Raw genomic sequence first — 16,760 nt, 5'->3', positions numbered from 1 at the left:
ACAGCAGCTCTCTGACCTACCTGTAGACCCCCACAGCTTCCTTCGACGTCTTCTTCAAGTGCCGGAACCTCATGGGCATGGGCAGGTCCATGCTGGTGGCCCGTCTGCAGGGAAAAAACGAGATGCTTAAAAAGCTGCAAATACAGACATTATATACTTAACGCGGACAGACACACATCAATACGAGATCGTAATTATATAATCAAATTTAAATTAAACAGATCTATATGTACTGTACATATCAACACTTCCACACAGAGCATTGGAACACTACTGATGGGCTGAATGGCCTCCACTCCTTGTTAAATGTTCTTACGCAGCCACCAATCCAAATCACTGTCCAATTCCATCATCACAACTCCATAATGAAGTCCTTTAGTGTGGGCAGTTTCTCCCTCCCTGCAGGGGGCAGAGCGCTGAACTCACCGCGCTGATTTGAGCTGCACCTCCTCTTCCTCTTCGTCGTTGGGGTTGTACTCCGGGGGCTGCCGGTGTTTGGAGGCCAGGAAGTTGAACATGTCGAACACAGAGCGCCTGCAAGGGCAGCAGAGAGTTAACGGCGTCAGGGACAGACAGACAGAGAGAGAGGTAGACAATCAGACTGCCAGTCGACTCCATAACCTCTGTAGCACAGCACAGAGAAGGTGGAGCAAGCCGGACTGGAATGGAAGTCTCACCAGGCTTTCTTGAATGAGAAAATCAAAGACCATTGTAATATTAATAATTGTAATTATTACAATTTCATTTAATTTCAGAGCAGCATAACTCTGCAATAATTTTAAAAGTGTAACCCCCCCCCCCACATGGCATATGGAGCACTTTCATTATTTATTACTGTATACAAAGAAACACAGTATTTATGATCCGGTAAAAGAAACTATTGAAATAATTAAAGTATATATTAAAAATACACTTTTATCCGATTGTTGGTTATATATTTTTTTAAAAATATATGTTGCCATTAATGGCCCACAATATACAAGAGCCGAGTTATGTATGTAAGGCCTGGTCAGTATAATTCTAGTATAATGGACATAAGGCCTGGTCAGTATAATTCTAGTATAATGGATATAAGGACTGGTCAGTGTTGTTCCCAGTACAATGCCTTGCTGGTGGCTGCGTACCTGTGGTGCACCTCTGCCCTGGCTGAGCCGTGTGGGTTGAGGGGGGGCTCGTCTGCCTCCTCGGGCTTGTGGAAGCGGAACTTGTAGTTCCGACAGTGCTTGGCGCCATAGAGCTGCTCAATGAGGAACACAACAGCATCGTGGATCACTCCCAACATGCGCAGTCCGTTCACACCTGCAGGGGGAGACACAGAGACAGAGACACAGAGAGAGAGAGAGGTCATGAAGCACTGTCCAGCTTTATAGCATCTACTCCCCCACCACCTCCATCAGAAGTTTCTCTCCAGTTTGCATGTTAATATCCCAATAGCTACAATTTCACTTGCCCAGTTATTCAAGGTAGTTTGGGCTGCAAGGGCAACCCCCTCTTTGAATGCATGCAAAGGCTAAATCCCCAAATAAAATGTCTGACGTACGTTTATATCAGAATATTCTCTGTGTCAATTGAAATGCTTTTTAAATACATTACGTTTTGCCAAGAACATTTTCTTTTAGAATTGCTGCATGTTACAGTTACTGATGAATCATCGAACCATACAAGTCATTTACATTGTAGATATGAAGATATTAACATGCAACACAACCCTCTCCTCAGCTATTCACAAGCAAACTCGAAATGATGGCCGGCTTACTGCAAGCCGTTTACAAGCTTTATTGTAGTAAGATTACAGTCAATCTCCTTCGGGATTGAACCGCAAAATCCTGCAAGATTCGACCAGCTCCGAAGCATTCAGAACGCTTCCACTAGAATCCCTCGTAATCCTGCGAGCTCCGAGAAGCTTACAGAGCGCATCTTTAACCTTGTCGAAAGCCTACAGCCTAATCATCAGATACTACTTCAACAATGCAAGATGAGTCAAAAGAAACTTGAACAGTTTGTGGCAAGATAACAGCCCTGCATGATCCTATCAGCTACAGCAACAGAGTTGGGGCTGGGCACGATCTGGCAACCACGCACACCACAAGAGAGACAGCCTAGACTGTGCAAAAGAGCTCCCCTGCAAGGCTGGTTCAAAAGCCTCATTGCACCGACAGGGCTCATAATCCTCATCGGCAGTGCAGCACACTGGACTAGTTTTCATTTCTAGAATGGAAATGTGTGGCGGAGGGGAGCACTGACCTTCGAAGGAGAGCTGCTTGAGACGGGCGTTCGACCTGGCCTCCTGGACCTTGTCAGTCAGAGACCTCCAGGCATCTGCGGACGTGAGGGGTGAGCGAGGGTTAATACCAGACGCAGCGTTAGAAACTCATACCAGCCCTGCATTTATTTATTATGTATTATTGACGGCAGCGGCATGGCATGTTACAAGAAAAAACAAATCACCCATCTGTCAATCACATCTACAATCACATAACCAACCCAATATCCTACATACAGTCCTGGGTTTCAGAGCTTCCCTTGACTAGGTATATTACTGAAATGACCTTGAGCAAGAAGCATGAGCAATCAGACCCGTGCTAGATCTGCTCTGAACTGCTCTCTGCATAAGTAAGTCTCAGCCTGGAGGATAGCTAATAGGAGTTCACATAACTGCAAGGGAAGGTCTTTTTTTATATATATAAAACAAGGGGGTCTGATCGCTCAAACTCCTGGCTCCGGACGGCTCCCTTCTCCTTTGTTACCTTCGATGCTTTCGGAGCAAATCTGGAAACCGTCATCGCTGCAGATCTCGAACATTAACCCCTTCCTGGACTTCCGGTCCGACAGGGACTCCTTCCTGCGTCGCTCCTGCTCAAGGAGAGCGAGTAGGGGGGAGCTGAACCCCCCCGTCCCCTCCATCTCTGGGGTCTGCAAATCTGGTGATACAGCGGTTATAATACAATACAGACAGAATAAATGTAAGGGTCAGTATACATCATCACACAATATTACAAGCCTTTCAGAATTCTGAAGCCCCATTATCTTGAGCTCACCTTTGACCTTGCTTTTCTCCTCCCTGCGGTCAGTGCTGTTTGTGGTCAGTGCTGCTGGTCCTTCTGTCATACTGGGGACTGGCCTGGATGAAAAGAAAAAAAAATCATTAAAAACAAATATTTTCCATACAAAAGAGTTTTTGATCATGAAACACAATTATGCAATTCATTCTACTAACATTAGTATTACATGTCTATAGTTCTCGCATGCAATGATGCATCGAACGCACAGGAACACGGTAAGGTGCCTGTGCTTACCACTAAGAGCATCTGTAGTTTATTTCAGGAAGCATTAGTTACACAGACATTACTGCCAAACGAAGTCTTCTGCTGACCTAATTTAATTTTAATTCATTTCAATAAGCGGTTCAATAAATCACCCCTGGGTGATATTTTAATACATCAAGTAAAAAGCAGGGTTTTTAAGATCCTCCTTTTTTTAGATCATTAAAATAGACCCCATGGTCTGTTTGCTCCGGCACGTACCCAGTCCCTCTCTCACGCTCGTTCTTCTGGTCTATCTCCATCACTTCCTGTGAGGCTGGACCTTGTGGACTACAGTGAGGAACAGAGACACAGTCACGCCATGCACTTAGAGGCCACAAACCAAGACAAAAAACACTTTCTGACTCAATTCACGAAGATCAAGCTTTAGAATGGTTCACTGGAGCAAACGGTCAGTACAGTGTTGACTATTCGGAGTGTAATAACTGATCAGTGGTTACTGGACAAAGGAAAAACATGCAAAGGTTTTTCTTTGTCTGTTTCTGCATTCTTTCTTTCATGTTGAACACAAAGTATAGTATTTTAAAAGACAGGTGCTGTAACAAGTTACTGGTATCCTGCTAGCAAGACAGCGCAGAATGTCATCACGATTAAAACGTTCCTTACCCTGACCTTGCAGGAGTTGTGCTGCCACTTCCTGCGTCCGCACTGGGCTGTTTCTCCCCGGCGCTCTCGGAGTGACACACCTTGTGCTTTTTTCCGCTGCCCTTGTCCGGAAGGTGCTGTGTGCGCTTGGATTTGGTTTTGCCCTTCCCAGAGATCGCTGTTGTTGACGGTGGTGCGGTGGTCACCTGCGCGGCTGGCTGCTGGTCAGAGCGGACCGGAGCTGGTCCCACATTGGAACTCTGAGCAGAGGTGAAGACCGGTCGGGTTCGGGCACTGTCCTGTGCCACGGAGCCGAGTGCCCCATGCATGGAGGTTTTAGTATTGACTGGGTCCAGAGGCGATGGGTTACTGGCTAACAGCTGTGTGATCTGGTGGTGGTGTAGCTGGTACGGCCCTTCCTGGTCAGCAGGCTGGAAGACTGGCATGCCGATAGGCTGGGTCGAAGGAAGCACGCAGATGCTACCGGTGTTTGAGGTCGGCATGGGGCTACCCAACTGGGAGAAAATTCCGGCTCCAGACTGCAGTGCCATCTGCTGGTCGGAGAGCCCCAGACTCTGCTGGCTGGCTTTGAGAAGCAGGTTGCTGATGGATCCTGTGAGGTCGGCAGGGCACAGACGTCCAGGGCTGGCGAGTGAGACCGAACTCTGTCCTATGGACATAACGTTGAGCACGGACTGGTTGGTGTTCAAGCCCGACACTGTGCACGGCACCAAGTGTGACGACGCATCCGGCCCGATCATGCCAGCCGGTGCCCCCAGAGTGCAAATCCCTTGCTGGAGCAGGGGCGCCTGCTCGAAATACATGCCACCCGATTTGGGGCGCTTGATGATGTTTGGGACAGTCCGGTGAGGAGTGGCCGAGGTCGTGGTTGGTTGGTTGGGAATGCCGGTGGACAGCTGGGAAGGGGAGAAGTTTATGAGGGTCATATTGGGCACGGCTTCTGAAGGAGCCAGAGTCGGCTGGCTACCCGAACGTGCAAGTTTCTTAGGCTTGCGCGGCTGCAGGCGGGAGATCTGTCGCTTCTTGCCGTGGCCCGAGGGAGAGGAGGTCAAGGACGAAGAGGTAGAGCTGGAAGGAGGGGTGGAGTTGGGGGCTAGTTCAGTTCGGTGGCCTGCCTCGGAGACCAGAATCTGGGGGTCTTGCGAGGGCTGAACACCGATGAGGAGACCGGAAGTGGAGCTGGGAATACCGGACTGAAACCCAGCTTGCCCAGTCCCGGAGAAGGCATGGAGCTGGGAGTGGTGGGTCATGGGCAGGCCTTTACCCGTTGGGGAGAATATGGACTGGGAAGTGGGAATGCCAGGGTTGAGGCCGGCTGCCAGTGCCAGCCCACCTGCCATTGAACCCAAGACGGAGGAGCTTGTGTCCATCACTCCAGCTGCCGTGCTGACCGAGGTCACCCCATTAGGGAGAGTCTGCAGGACATAGAGCGGCTGCATGTGCTGGTTAACTACAATCAGCTTCTCAGTGGGCTGCTTCAGGTGTGTGGCAGTGGTCTGGACTGCTGTACTCGCCACCTGGGTTGGTCCAGGGCTCTCTGCAGTGCTTGGTATGTACTTCGGGCCCTGTAGGGACACTGTAGGGGAAGCAGGCACTTGCAGCCCAGGAGTAACAGAAGTCCTGGCCAAATCCTGACTGCCCTGCTCAACCCCCTGCCCGCAAACTGGATTGGTCATATGGTCCGTCTCCATGCCTTGGATGAACTGCTCTGGTGTCATGTGGCCTTCGGCGACCTGCGTCTCATCCTGTCCTCCCAGCTGACCTTTGTTCGGGGCGTGTTGCTTATCGGTCCCTTTCTCTACAGAGTCCTCCGATGGCAAAACCAGAATGGAGCGCTCTGCCTGCTCCGGGATCAGGCTGCTGTGGTTCTGGCTGGCCACCGCCGGGCTGCGGGTCGTCAGCACGGAGAGGTCCGAAGGAAGCTCCAAGGGGAGCTCAAACTGCTCCTCCCCGGGGATGGAGGCACTCACTCCACTCTCCACCGGTTCTGAATTGGTCAGCTGCTGGGAGAAATCCTCAAACAGACCCATTTCTTTGCCACGGTTGCCCCCCAGCCCAAAACCTTCCTCCAGAGACATGAGCTCGGACGAGGAAGACTCAGGCCGCTGGCCCAGGGCCTGCATGGAGGGGGTGTTGAGCACGAAATCCATGATGTCCGAGGGGAGGATGTTGCCACAGTCGTCGCTGTTGGTGTTGTCCGAGTCGGATTTCAGCAGCTCTGCGTTGAGTGAAAGCTGAGCCTCCAACGAGTCCTGTCCCTGAGCCTTCACGCTGCCCAAGGGCAGGCAGTTCTCCATTTTGCTGGAGTCTTTCTGGCTCTTGTTGTTCTCGCTGCTGCTCCCACCGCTGCCAGTTTGCTCTTTCCCCGTTTCCTCTTCCAGATCCAGCTTCTCTGAGCGACGTTCCTTGCCCTTCCTCTTGCCGCCGCTCTGGGCGCTCTTGCTTGCGGAGGCAGTCGTGGTTGTGGTGGCGCTCACGCTGCCATCACTCTCAGAGCCGTCGTCCACTCCGTCCAGCTGCCCGATCCTGGCCAGACCCAACTCCCTCTCCCCAATCATCTCCTCCTCTTCACTCTCTTCCTTGAGGAAGCTGCGCAGAGGAGCCACCCTCCCCAAACACTGCTCGATCACCCCGGACGGAGTCATCCCTGCGCCGGGGTTGATGACTGTGCGGGTGAAGTTGTAATAATAGTCGCCTTCGTCGCTGCCTCTGCCGGCTCCCTCCTCTTCATCCCCGGTTTCTTCCGAGGAGGAAGTGGTCATGTCGTCAGCACCGTCCACTTGACCTTCCGCAGACCGCTTGCTGCCTCCTCCTCCCCCGCGCTTCTTCCCCGAAGAGGAGTCTCCGCTGCTGTAGAAGGGGATGTCTTCTTCCCCGTACGACCGCACGCCGTAGAAGGGAGTCAGGCCGAAGAACATGTTGGATCGCGCCCTGGCACTGCGGCGAGGGTAGCGCCGCTTCACTGACCCATCGCTGTCCTCCTCCTGGTGCTTGTCTCCACCGCTGCCGTCCTGAAGCGAGTGCTCAACGGCGTCTCCACTGCCCTCCTTCCCATAAGCCACGTCTTCCATGCCACCTTGGTGGTCATGGATTTCTGATGCCCCTTCATCTTGGTGCCCGAGGACCTCCGATTCCGAGCTCTGTGGGCTGACCGAGGGAGAGGAAAAGGGTAGAGTGCAGGCTGGTGTTTTCTGAGGGGCTGCAGGGGGGAAGGAGGAAGAGGTGCTGATGGTTTTAGTTACGTCTGGGTCCATTTTCAACGGAGTCAGGGTCACTTTGACCGTGCGCTTCCTCTGGGCGGGCTGCGCTTCCTTCCCTGGCGTTTCGTTTTGCGGCTGTGATCCTTTAAAGGCTTTATCCGTGCTGGTTTTGGACTGGCTGCCTTCGTTGGTAGGGCTAGGAGTGGTGACTTTCTTTTCCATGCTGGGTAATCTATCCCCAGACTCCACGTGTTTGTCAGCAACCTGATTCTCAAACACCACTGCGTCTATTCTCACGGCGTCGCTGTTAGTGCCACTGCCGGATGTCTTGCCATTGCCGCAGACGGAATTTGCAGTGCTGGCACTGGCTTGCGTGTTGCTATTGGGCGGCAGTTTCTCCTTGTCTTTTGCAGCCTCCCTGGCTTTCATTTTGGATCGTTTCTCTTTGGCGGTGTGAGTCCCGTGGCCCGTCGCGGTGGAGGTGGCGGGCTGCGAGCCACGCTTAGCAGTGTCTTCTGGCTGTGTGGTATCACGCAAAGGTTTCTCTGCTGGCCCACCAGCTAGCTGTTCCCAGGATTTCTTGCCACCTTTGTGGTGTGGTGGCTGGCGTGACCCAGCGGCCAGGGCTTCTTTAAGAGCAGGGACAGCAGTGCTGGTCGAGTTCATGTTCTTAGCACGTTCACCACTGCCATCTTTGGGAAGTGTAGCTGAAGGGAGGCGGGATGCGAGACCGTGGCCAGGGGAGAGTGCTGGGTCTCTGGCACTGGCAGTCTTCCCTTTCTCACTCTTGGAGGAGCTGCTGTTGGTTCCTCTGCCCTGACTGGACAGCACTGCTGTGCCCAGTGGGGGTGAAGTCTGGCTCAATCTCACCGCTGCCACTGATACCACTGCTGCTCCTTTCGTGGTCGGCTCTCCCTGCTCCTTGTTGACCCTTTCCTCGCTACTCCCCAGTCGCTGCTGTCGAGGATTATTCTGGTTCTTCCGCACCCCGCCTCCAGGGCTGAGCGGCCCCGGCTGACACTCCCGAATTCGGACACTGCTGCTGCTGCCGGTCCCGGTCTCCGGTTCCCCGCTCTCTTTTCGAGTGGGCGAGGGGGTGGGACCGGTTGGCCGTCCACCTCGTGAGGGGGAGGTGACCCGCTGTTTCGGGGGCTGGGGGGAGAGGGAGGAGGTGCTGTGGCGGCGGGACCCTATTCTCCGCAGTCCGGAGCTCAGCAAGGTGTCCCCCACCGTCACAATCTCGTGAGTCATCGGAGAGGGGCTCCCTGAAAGGAAGAACACAAGGAGATTTCACTGCTGTTGTCGGGATCTGGGCTTGCTTTCCAATTACTTTCACCGCTTCCCTTTCTGTTACCGACTATTGGCCAAGCTGGTCTAGAGTACGCTTTGGTAATGTATGGTATAGTGTGATATGGTATTGTAGGATATGGTGGCATTACCTGCGGAAGGCAAGGGTCTGGATCCGGATCCAGGTGATCTGGATGTGGGGGAGTAGCTCGGGTGTCTGTTCCGGGTTGCACTCTGTAGTCTAGGGGGAGGTAGGCTTTCCTTGGACAGTACAGCAGGGGGCTCCACTGAGACAGGGCTGGACAACATGTCTGCAAAACGAGACAAGAGCGATCAAAACCTAGCTGGCTCTTCTGAGAACGTTTCTGAATCCCAGGGTCCCAGTTTCCACTTACCTGTGATAGCTGCCATGCTGTGTGCAATGGTCTTGTTGTCCTCGTGCTCCAAGGTGCTGTTGATGTCACTCTCCACCTGGGGGGGCCGACACACCACGATCCTGCAGGTGTAGATGCAGCGCTTCCGTGCATCCTGCGTGCTCCAATACACACGGGAACACCTGGAGAGACGTTAGGGGGGGACACGGCTAGCAAGACTGACAGGAGTACTCATACATGTGCAAACATGTTTCAGAAGTCTCAGTTTTGAAGCGCGCATGACAGCAAAATTAAAATGATCTTACCGGGAGGAAACTGACAAATAAACAGTAATGGAACTGCTTCTTTCTGTTGAATCTTGCTAGATTTTCACAAATGTTTTGCACAAGCCTGAACACAGGAGTCCTGGATGCTTTTTGCACAGGAGTGTTTTTCAAGCTCTGGAAGATGAATCAACATGAACTTACTGGTAACCGACTGGGAAGAGCTTGCGTTCACAGTCCGAGAGGTCAGTGAGTATTCCGAGACAGTCGATAGTCATGGATCCTGGGTTCAAAACAGAGAGAGAGGAATGAAGTCAGACAGCCTGCACTAGTAGTGCAGCTACCACTGCTGCTTTTAATAGACTAATCGCACATTTAGCAATAAAATCGATTTCCATTTTCACAACCAATAACCTAAAAAGCCTACCCGATACACACACACTCTGTTCAGCCAAAACAGGTTAATTCAGCCAGGAGTGAAATCCAATATTAGATGGATTTATAGTTCCGGGTGTAAGCATTCTAAGAAATGCCTGCGGCACTGTAGTTTTGACTTTTCATGATGTTAGCAATCAATCTGAATGGTCCTGTTGCTCGAATGGTTCCAGTTAATTCTCACCAATCATCATGTGGATGTTTTCCGGCTCCAGCCCCGCCAGAAACTTCCTCCGCAGACTGATGCCTTCGAAATCCACAAAGATCCTCCTGGTGACCTCGAAACCAGAGTCCGAGACCACCTGCAGAGAGAGAGAGAGAGAGGGCCAATGTGTCAGTGGCATCACTAAGATTTGGAGCACAGCACATACAACATGCTTAATAATAGTAAATATGTTTCCTAATTTTAGTTCAGATAAAAATCTGGTTCTGTACCTCAACATCTATAAAAGAACACAGCAAAACACCAAAAAAAAGACTTCTAAAAAGACACTGTAGGGCCCTGCCTGGAGCTGCAGCGCTGTGGCCCCTGGGCTCCCCGCAGTGGCAGACTCACCTCTCCCTTGACGAGGTCTCGGTGCCGCTGGCAGTACACCTTCTTGTCCTCCAGGAAGACGCAGTGCTTGAGCCGGGCACACATGAAGTGGTAGTTACTGGTGCAGGAGGTCAGACAGCAGCCCACGGTGGCGCCAGGGCGCTGGCAATGCTCACAGCGCTGGGGGAGAGAAAGAGCAAACCCAGGCAGAGACAAGACAGATGAGACACAGTAGACAAAGGCAGTCAGAAACTCACGTTTGAAAAATAAAAAAAGGAGGTTTTATACGCGAGATAACTGTCTTAGTTTGATTTTTTTTTAGGATATGCCCGCTTACCAGCTGTTTCCCGCGGATGACGGCCATGTGCACGTTCTTCAAAGAGCCGTCGTCATCCTCGAACACTTCGGCTGACCACAGGGCGCAGTTCACATGCGTCCACTCGTTCTGCCCGGCGTACAGCAGCCTCCCTCCGTCCTGCAGGGGTCAGGACACAGCCTCCTTATTTCAACTCATAACAACTGCTTTAGCGAAAAACATTCTTTAAATGCATAAAACTCCCAAGCAAATCAGCAACAATAATCACTAAATATAATGCTGTACATGAGAAAGTACTAAAAAGCAAGAAAATTCTGTCACAAAACAGAGCTAGAGTCTAGCAACGTTGCCAGGGTAGCTAGCTACGCGGGTCTCTTAACTGGGCGATGAATCAATCAATGCAGGTTTAACTGAGGCTCCCCAAGTAAAAGCCATGGTGATCAATAATCAATGAACGGCTTCATCATTGCTTCTCTACTAATCGTATCCAGGGAGCTGCTGGGATTAGAAAGCGATCTGGACCAGTGAGTCTCCGTGCTGGGTATCACTGCAGGCAGGAGCGCAGCGTATGGTGAGATTAGGGTATCGCTGCACCCTTGCTCATGGACTTACGTTGGTGCTGTCGTCCCCGTACTTCAGACAGAGCACGCACTGCCGATTATCACCCACGTCCGGGGGAGGGATCAGCTCGGGACTGTCCTCTCGACTGTGATCAGAACCTGCAGGGGACACGCCAAGACAGGCCTGGAGTCAATTCCAATTGTAACTGTGCAATTCGGAGCTCACTGAACCTCGGTGCAGCGGCGTAATTATAATCGTAATGTTACCATATAATGTATCGATTACGCATTTATTTGTCATTCGATCATTACTCTTATATTTGTTTGAAAAAATAAATAAATTTGGAAACATGTTAATGTGTGAAGTTGTTTATGTTACTTTTTAGTGTATTATTATTATTATTATTATAATGTATTTCTTAGCAGACGCCCTTATCCAGGGAGACTTACAATTGTTACAAGATATCACATTATTTTTACATACAATTACCCATTTATACAGTTGGGTTTTTACTGGAGCAATCTAGGTAAAGTACCTTGCTCAAGGGTACAGCAGCAGTGTCCCTGACCAGGGATTGAACCCACGACCCTCCGGTCAAGAGTCCAGAGCCCTAACCACTACTCCACACTGCTGCCCCAATTAGTGTAATTATAATTGTAATTACTGCAGGATAATTGTAACACTAATTGTAACCGATGGAGTATGAAGAGTCTTTTTCAATACCTTGAATGCTGAAATGAGTTTCTATTCAATCTTCAGTCTCTCTCTTACCGTGTGTGGGGGGCGGGGCTGGGGCTGGGGGCGGGGGAGGGGGTGTGGGGGAGTCTGGGTCCCCCGGCCCCTTTGCTCTGGGCGCCGGGATGATCTTCTTCATGAGCGGGGGCTGCTCCGCTCGGTTGATGTCCTCGCGCTCCTGCCATTGCGCGTAGTTGTGATCCAGCGAGGGTGGCAGCACTGCGTTTGGGAGAAGACCACTGCTGCAGAGAGACAGGGAGACGGCGAGGCAGGGCACTGCCCGTCAGCGGTGCATTCACACAGGATATTGGACATGCAAGTGTTCAAGTAATATACAATTAAATGCATATTACCAACCAAAAACAATATAGTCTCCTAAAACATACTATTCATCATGCATTCGATGTTACTTTCATTACTATATTTAAAACAAACTGGATTCTCAGACCAATTAAACACACCGATTCTTGTTTAATTACAGCAGGGAAGCAACGTGTGACTATCAGCTGCTCAAAGAACCACTCAGCTAGATGGAACTGCACAGGCTAGCATTCACATGCATGAACGGAGGAGAGCAGGGAAATGATGCTGTCAGTGTCCCTGGTGATCTGGATCGCAGGTCATGACTTACTTTGTGGAAACTTTGTTTGGTTCCCAAAACCTGGACTCCTTCACATTGAACCAGGGGAACACTCTCTCCATTTGCTGCCAAATAATAAAGACAGGAGTCCGTGGGTTAGGAAAGAACAGGTCACCAAACAAGGCTGTCCAACTCAATTTCACCAGGGGCCGCAACATCATAATTGATTCTGCATTGTTCAAACACATGTCGTGTCTTCCTGTAGTAAAAGCATATTTCACTGCAACCTGATCTATCTAAAAAACACCACTATGGCAACAAAGTACAGTGAGTGGATAGCTGAGTCTAATCCATAACTGTAAAACTAAATAGTGATAAAATTAATTAAAAAAAAAATACTAAAACTAAGACTTGTTTTCAACCGTTTTGACAAGAAGCCTTATTCAAGGTCTTCAAATGTTTACTGAAAAAAAGACTTCTAGTCAAAACATTTGTCATTTATATTATGTCTATTTCTTTATATAGTGGAGAGTGTCCCGTATTGCTGTCTGCAGTGCTGTCACTCACCCGAATGAAGAAGGACTTCACCATGCTGTTTGCTTTCTTGTTCTCTGGCTGCCCCCCGTCCGTGTTCATAGCTGCCTGGATGATCTTCACAATGTCATCGCTGAACTCCAGCTGCAACCACGACACACAGATTCACACGCATTTATTTATATCTCATTTACAGGGAAGCCTCGTCATCAGTTTAAACAAGAGAGGAATTTCCATTATGGCTATGGTCTAAATGGAAACTGATCGTGAATCGAGGACTACTTTCCTTACAGTTCAGCGTATCACAATTATTTGAGATCACGTGAAAGATCGGCCAACATTGCGCACTTAGTTCACCTGCAAATTGGTTTCTTCCACATGAGAACACACTCGACGCAACACAGACACTGGCGTTGGTTCATCTCTCTGGTGGAAGATGTATGTTACGTAGGGCCTCTGGGATTGCATGTACTCACCACAGACGTGTATCCACCCTGCTCCATCTTCCTCTTGACCCCCTCCAGGTCCAGGGGTGCCTCGTGCTGGGGGGACACCTCGGTGAGCACGGGGGGGTCCGGGCCCTCGGGGGAGCTGCGTGAGGGGATGCTCTCCTCCGTCTCGGGGTTCAGCTCCGGGGGCTTCACCGCCTGCAAAGGAGGGCACAGAAATGTCACACGGAGAGGTCAAGGGGATTTCACAAAAAAGATCAGGGTAAGAAAAAGAGGTTACATGGGGGTCACAGATGTCTCTATTGGACCAGGTGTGCAGTGCATGTGCCTGGCTCACCTGTCTGTAACGCAGCAGGTGCGTGGTGGTCCGGGAGTTAAGCAGGGCTGTCAGGACAAGTCGCACTGACCCCTGCAGCTCTTTCCCCAGGGCGGTCCTCCACTCCGCGGGGTGCTGGTCAGTGCAGTTGATGCAGGTGTAGGCGATGTTCTCTGGCAAGTTTGAAAGGATCTCGTACATCTCGTCTGGAGCAGAGAGGACAGAGAGCAAAGTAAGGCTTAACTACGAGAACATTCACAGGTGAAACTCAACAGGACTTCTAAAGAAAAAGAGGTTATTGTTAAACTTTCTTAAAGTTTGTAACAAATTAAGACGAGGTAAGAAGAAACATATTATCCATGTTATTGGCAGAACAACGCCCTTGCAAGTCTTTCAGCATCCTTCTGTCGACGTTTCATTTTCCATTTTGATTCTGATGGAAGTTCACTAGTGCCGTCGCCACCTCACTGCGTTCACTTCCTGTGCAGCCCATAAAAGGATCTGACCTGCAACTTTAAACTCCCTTAGGAGCACTTTAGGACTTTCAGTGGAGCCACGTGGGATCCTAATACGGGCTGCGCAGAGGGAGTGAATCTACAGTGCTGGCTGGAAGTGAAAGTCTGGAAAACTAAACCATCTACAAAAAAGATGAGAAGGATCTTGAGGAAGCTGGTATGCCCAAGAGAAGCTCAGTTGTGTGCAGCGACAGAGCCAGCGGGGCGGGGAGAGAGGGAGGGAGGTACTGACCTGTGAGGTTCTCACACTTGGAGTGAACCCAGCGATCGCACTTCCCACACTGCATCATCTTACTCTCGTAGTCATCATCATCGTAGCACTTATCACACAGGGGGCAGAAATTACCTGCAACACAGAGACCCCAACGGGGATGCGATTCAGAGCCTGATATAATCTGGGAGACGTAACCAACAACCACCTCATTTATAAGGTTGTTCTTTGCGTCTTTTTGACCCGACAGAGCAAAGCTTAAACGTTATAATTATATGTATTTTTTGGAATGACATTAATGACTTTTCCCGATCTAGGGAAACAATGAATGTAAAGAAAATAATTCTGGTGTTGTTTAGTTAACATTATGTTTCGTGCTAATATGATTGATGTAGAGAAATTGTAACCATAACACAGTAGTTAATAGTGCTGCACGGATCGATTATTCAATTATATGGCTTGAGATCCCTGCAGAAATCAGGTGAAGGTCATTGGTGTTGAGTGGGCTAATTTACCATTCCAAGTGAAGAAACAGCTGCAATCCACACAAACCTGAGCAGCTGTTTCTTCACTTGTTTCACTTAGCCCTATCAACACCAATGGACCCTCACCTGTGGACAGCTTGATCCGAACAATGAAATGATTAGTTTGAGCAGCTCTATACAGTCCCTAACGAAATGGAATGCAAATTATCTGTACTGAAAACAGTTATTTATTTATTTATTTATTTAAATGTGCATTAATCTGTTGATATACAATAGTTAATTGTTATATTGTGGTTTTTCAGCATTCAAAATTAAATAAATGAATCACAACATTTTGTGACCCCTCGCTCACCTTTAGCGAAGAGTTTGGCACAGTCGTGACACAGGGAGAAGTCATGTGACCACTGTGCGTCCCAGCTCTTGCCAGGGGTTGTGGCTCCACAGCTCTTGCAGTGAACACACTTGGTGCAGATCTGAGAGACACAGACAGGAGGGGGACTTGTTACAAACTCATTACAGCAAGGAGCTGAGAGGGCAAGAAGCAATGGATTAACAAACTACCCAGATATTCATTGGTATCGCCTTTAAACTATCTTGGGGTCTCGAAATATAGAGGTCCCGTCTGGTTTGTCCTGTGTTTCCGACAAAATGCCCTTTTGTGTACGAAATGCTGAGCCGTGATCGTCTCAGATAGCGAGGATCACGTGATCAATGTTACCATAGTATAAAACAGCTAGAGGAGACAAGGAGGTAAAACAAGGAGAACTTGCCCAGACTTTCTTCTTCTTGGTGGGTCTGGTCGGGTAGTTGGGACCCAGGCACTCAGGATGGTAGCTGTTCCGGCACTTGTTACACTCCAGTAACTGCTGCAGGGGAGACAGACGCACACACATGGTGTTTATCAGCACTGGTTTTCTGATGCAGGGAAATTTTGCCTGCTGAAACTGCTGGCCCATTCCATGAAAAATAGTGCATTTACGGCAAGCCCAAGGGTCTGTACATTACATTTTGAAGGGGTGGACAATGTAATTTGAGATCGTCATTTTAAACCAATATCCCTGTAACGCTTAAATTCTGAATTAACAAGGAGCACAAAAAGTATAATTCGTACCATATTACAATTTAAAAAAAAATTAAGCTCAGGGGTAAAATAAACTGTGCTCTCTTCTGTACAGCAGAATGTGTGTTACAGTAAAACCTGTCCAATCCAGCCTCTCTACAAAGCAGCATTCTCTAGAACTCAGCATGATTTTTGGGTTCCGAACAGTGTTTAAATATTATTTGATTCCTTTATTAGTATGTATTTTTCAGGTACAGCGTTAGATTTCGCAGTACGTCTGTAATCCAGCACACTGTACAATCCTGCACAATCTTTTTCCGGTCCAGCCATTTATACATTTATAAATTCTGTTATCTGAGCCGAACACATTTCAAGCAGCTTGTTTAAGTCTCATTCGAGATGCTGAATCTGGGAATTCTCTTACTTTCGTTGCTTGATGCAGCCGCCCGCACACGTGGCAGAACTTGCAGCGTCGGCAGCACCAGTTCTCCCACTGCTCCTCCAGGGGGCGCTCACTCTCCTCCAAGCAGAACAGGTGGAAGGGCTCACAGCACACCTGGCAGTACACAAACTGAGGAGAAGAAGAGCGAGGGAGAGGGGAAGAAGCTTTCAGTACAGCCCGCACAGGGGATTTCTGCTTCGTTTCCCCTAAACGAAAGACCAGTACAGACTATATTCATTTAATACTACAGTGCATATGAATTCAAGCCGAACGCGGCCGACCCCCGCTTCAGCATTCACTGCACAGACTTATTACAGTAAGGATTTGGAGGCTGACGATCAATCAATTTGTATCCAACTGTGGAATAGAACAGCATGAAAAGAAATCTACTGAAAATCTACTGCTATATTATTGACCTGAACAACCGTTGATGTAAAGCCATATTAATCCAGCTGAAGATTTAGCGACCCCCCCCCTCCGTTACTGACATCACAAGTCCAATACAAAGGGTGACACACGATATACGTGCTATC

General features: G+C 49.4%; 1 protein-coding gene across 2 annotated transcripts in view; it reads right to left on the bottom strand.

The window, feature by feature from the left end:
* Nucleotides 1–16,760, bottom strand: part of LOC117962449 (histone-lysine N-methyltransferase 2A-like) — a 43,615-nt gene that overhangs the window by 5,895 nt on the left and 20,960 nt on the right. Inside the window, exons 11-34 of one of the 2 annotated variants that reach the window (XM_033995867.3) lie at nucleotides 16,210–16,356; nucleotides 15,496–15,591; nucleotides 15,078–15,198; nucleotides 14,262–14,375; nucleotides 13,536–13,720; nucleotides 13,226–13,396; nucleotides 12,783–12,893; nucleotides 12,267–12,340; nucleotides 11,672–11,877; nucleotides 10,952–11,058; nucleotides 10,361–10,498; nucleotides 10,045–10,203; nucleotides 9,673–9,790; nucleotides 9,258–9,336; nucleotides 8,812–8,972; nucleotides 8,569–8,727; nucleotides 3,936–8,394; nucleotides 3,525–3,593; nucleotides 3,039–3,121; nucleotides 2,748–2,921; nucleotides 2,245–2,319; nucleotides 1,125–1,299; nucleotides 427–534; nucleotides 21–104 (exon numbers count right to left, since the gene is read on the bottom strand). In XM_033995867.3, coding sequence (XP_033851758.3) covers nucleotides 21–104; nucleotides 427–534; nucleotides 1,125–1,299; nucleotides 2,245–2,319; nucleotides 2,748–2,921; nucleotides 3,039–3,121; nucleotides 3,525–3,593; nucleotides 3,936–8,394; nucleotides 8,569–8,727; nucleotides 8,812–8,972; nucleotides 9,258–9,336; nucleotides 9,673–9,790; nucleotides 10,045–10,203; nucleotides 10,361–10,498; nucleotides 10,952–11,058; nucleotides 11,672–11,877; nucleotides 12,267–12,340; nucleotides 12,783–12,893; nucleotides 13,226–13,396; nucleotides 13,536–13,720; nucleotides 14,262–14,375; nucleotides 15,078–15,198; nucleotides 15,496–15,591; nucleotides 16,210–16,356 — 7,373 coding nt within the window. Of the gene's footprint in view, nucleotides 1–20; nucleotides 105–426; nucleotides 535–1,124; nucleotides 1,300–2,244; nucleotides 2,320–2,747; nucleotides 2,922–3,038; nucleotides 3,122–3,524; nucleotides 3,594–3,929; nucleotides 8,395–8,568; nucleotides 8,728–8,811; nucleotides 8,973–9,257; nucleotides 9,337–9,672; nucleotides 9,791–10,044; nucleotides 10,204–10,360; nucleotides 10,499–10,951; nucleotides 11,059–11,671; nucleotides 11,878–12,266; nucleotides 12,341–12,782; nucleotides 12,894–13,225; nucleotides 13,397–13,535; nucleotides 13,721–14,261; nucleotides 14,376–15,077; nucleotides 15,199–15,495; nucleotides 15,592–16,209; nucleotides 16,357–16,760 lie in introns of both variants that reach the window. The other variant, XM_034913140.2, reaches the window with a different exon arrangement.

This window comes from Acipenser ruthenus, chromosome 39 (genome assembly GCF_902713425.1).
Source record: "Acipenser ruthenus chromosome 39, fAciRut3.2 maternal haplotype, whole genome shotgun sequence".
Taxonomy (NCBI): Eukaryota; Metazoa; Chordata; class Actinopteri; order Acipenseriformes; family Acipenseridae; genus Acipenser; species Acipenser ruthenus.
Note: the sequence above shows the minus strand (reverse complement) of the source record. Positions and strands in the feature narration are given on the sequence as shown.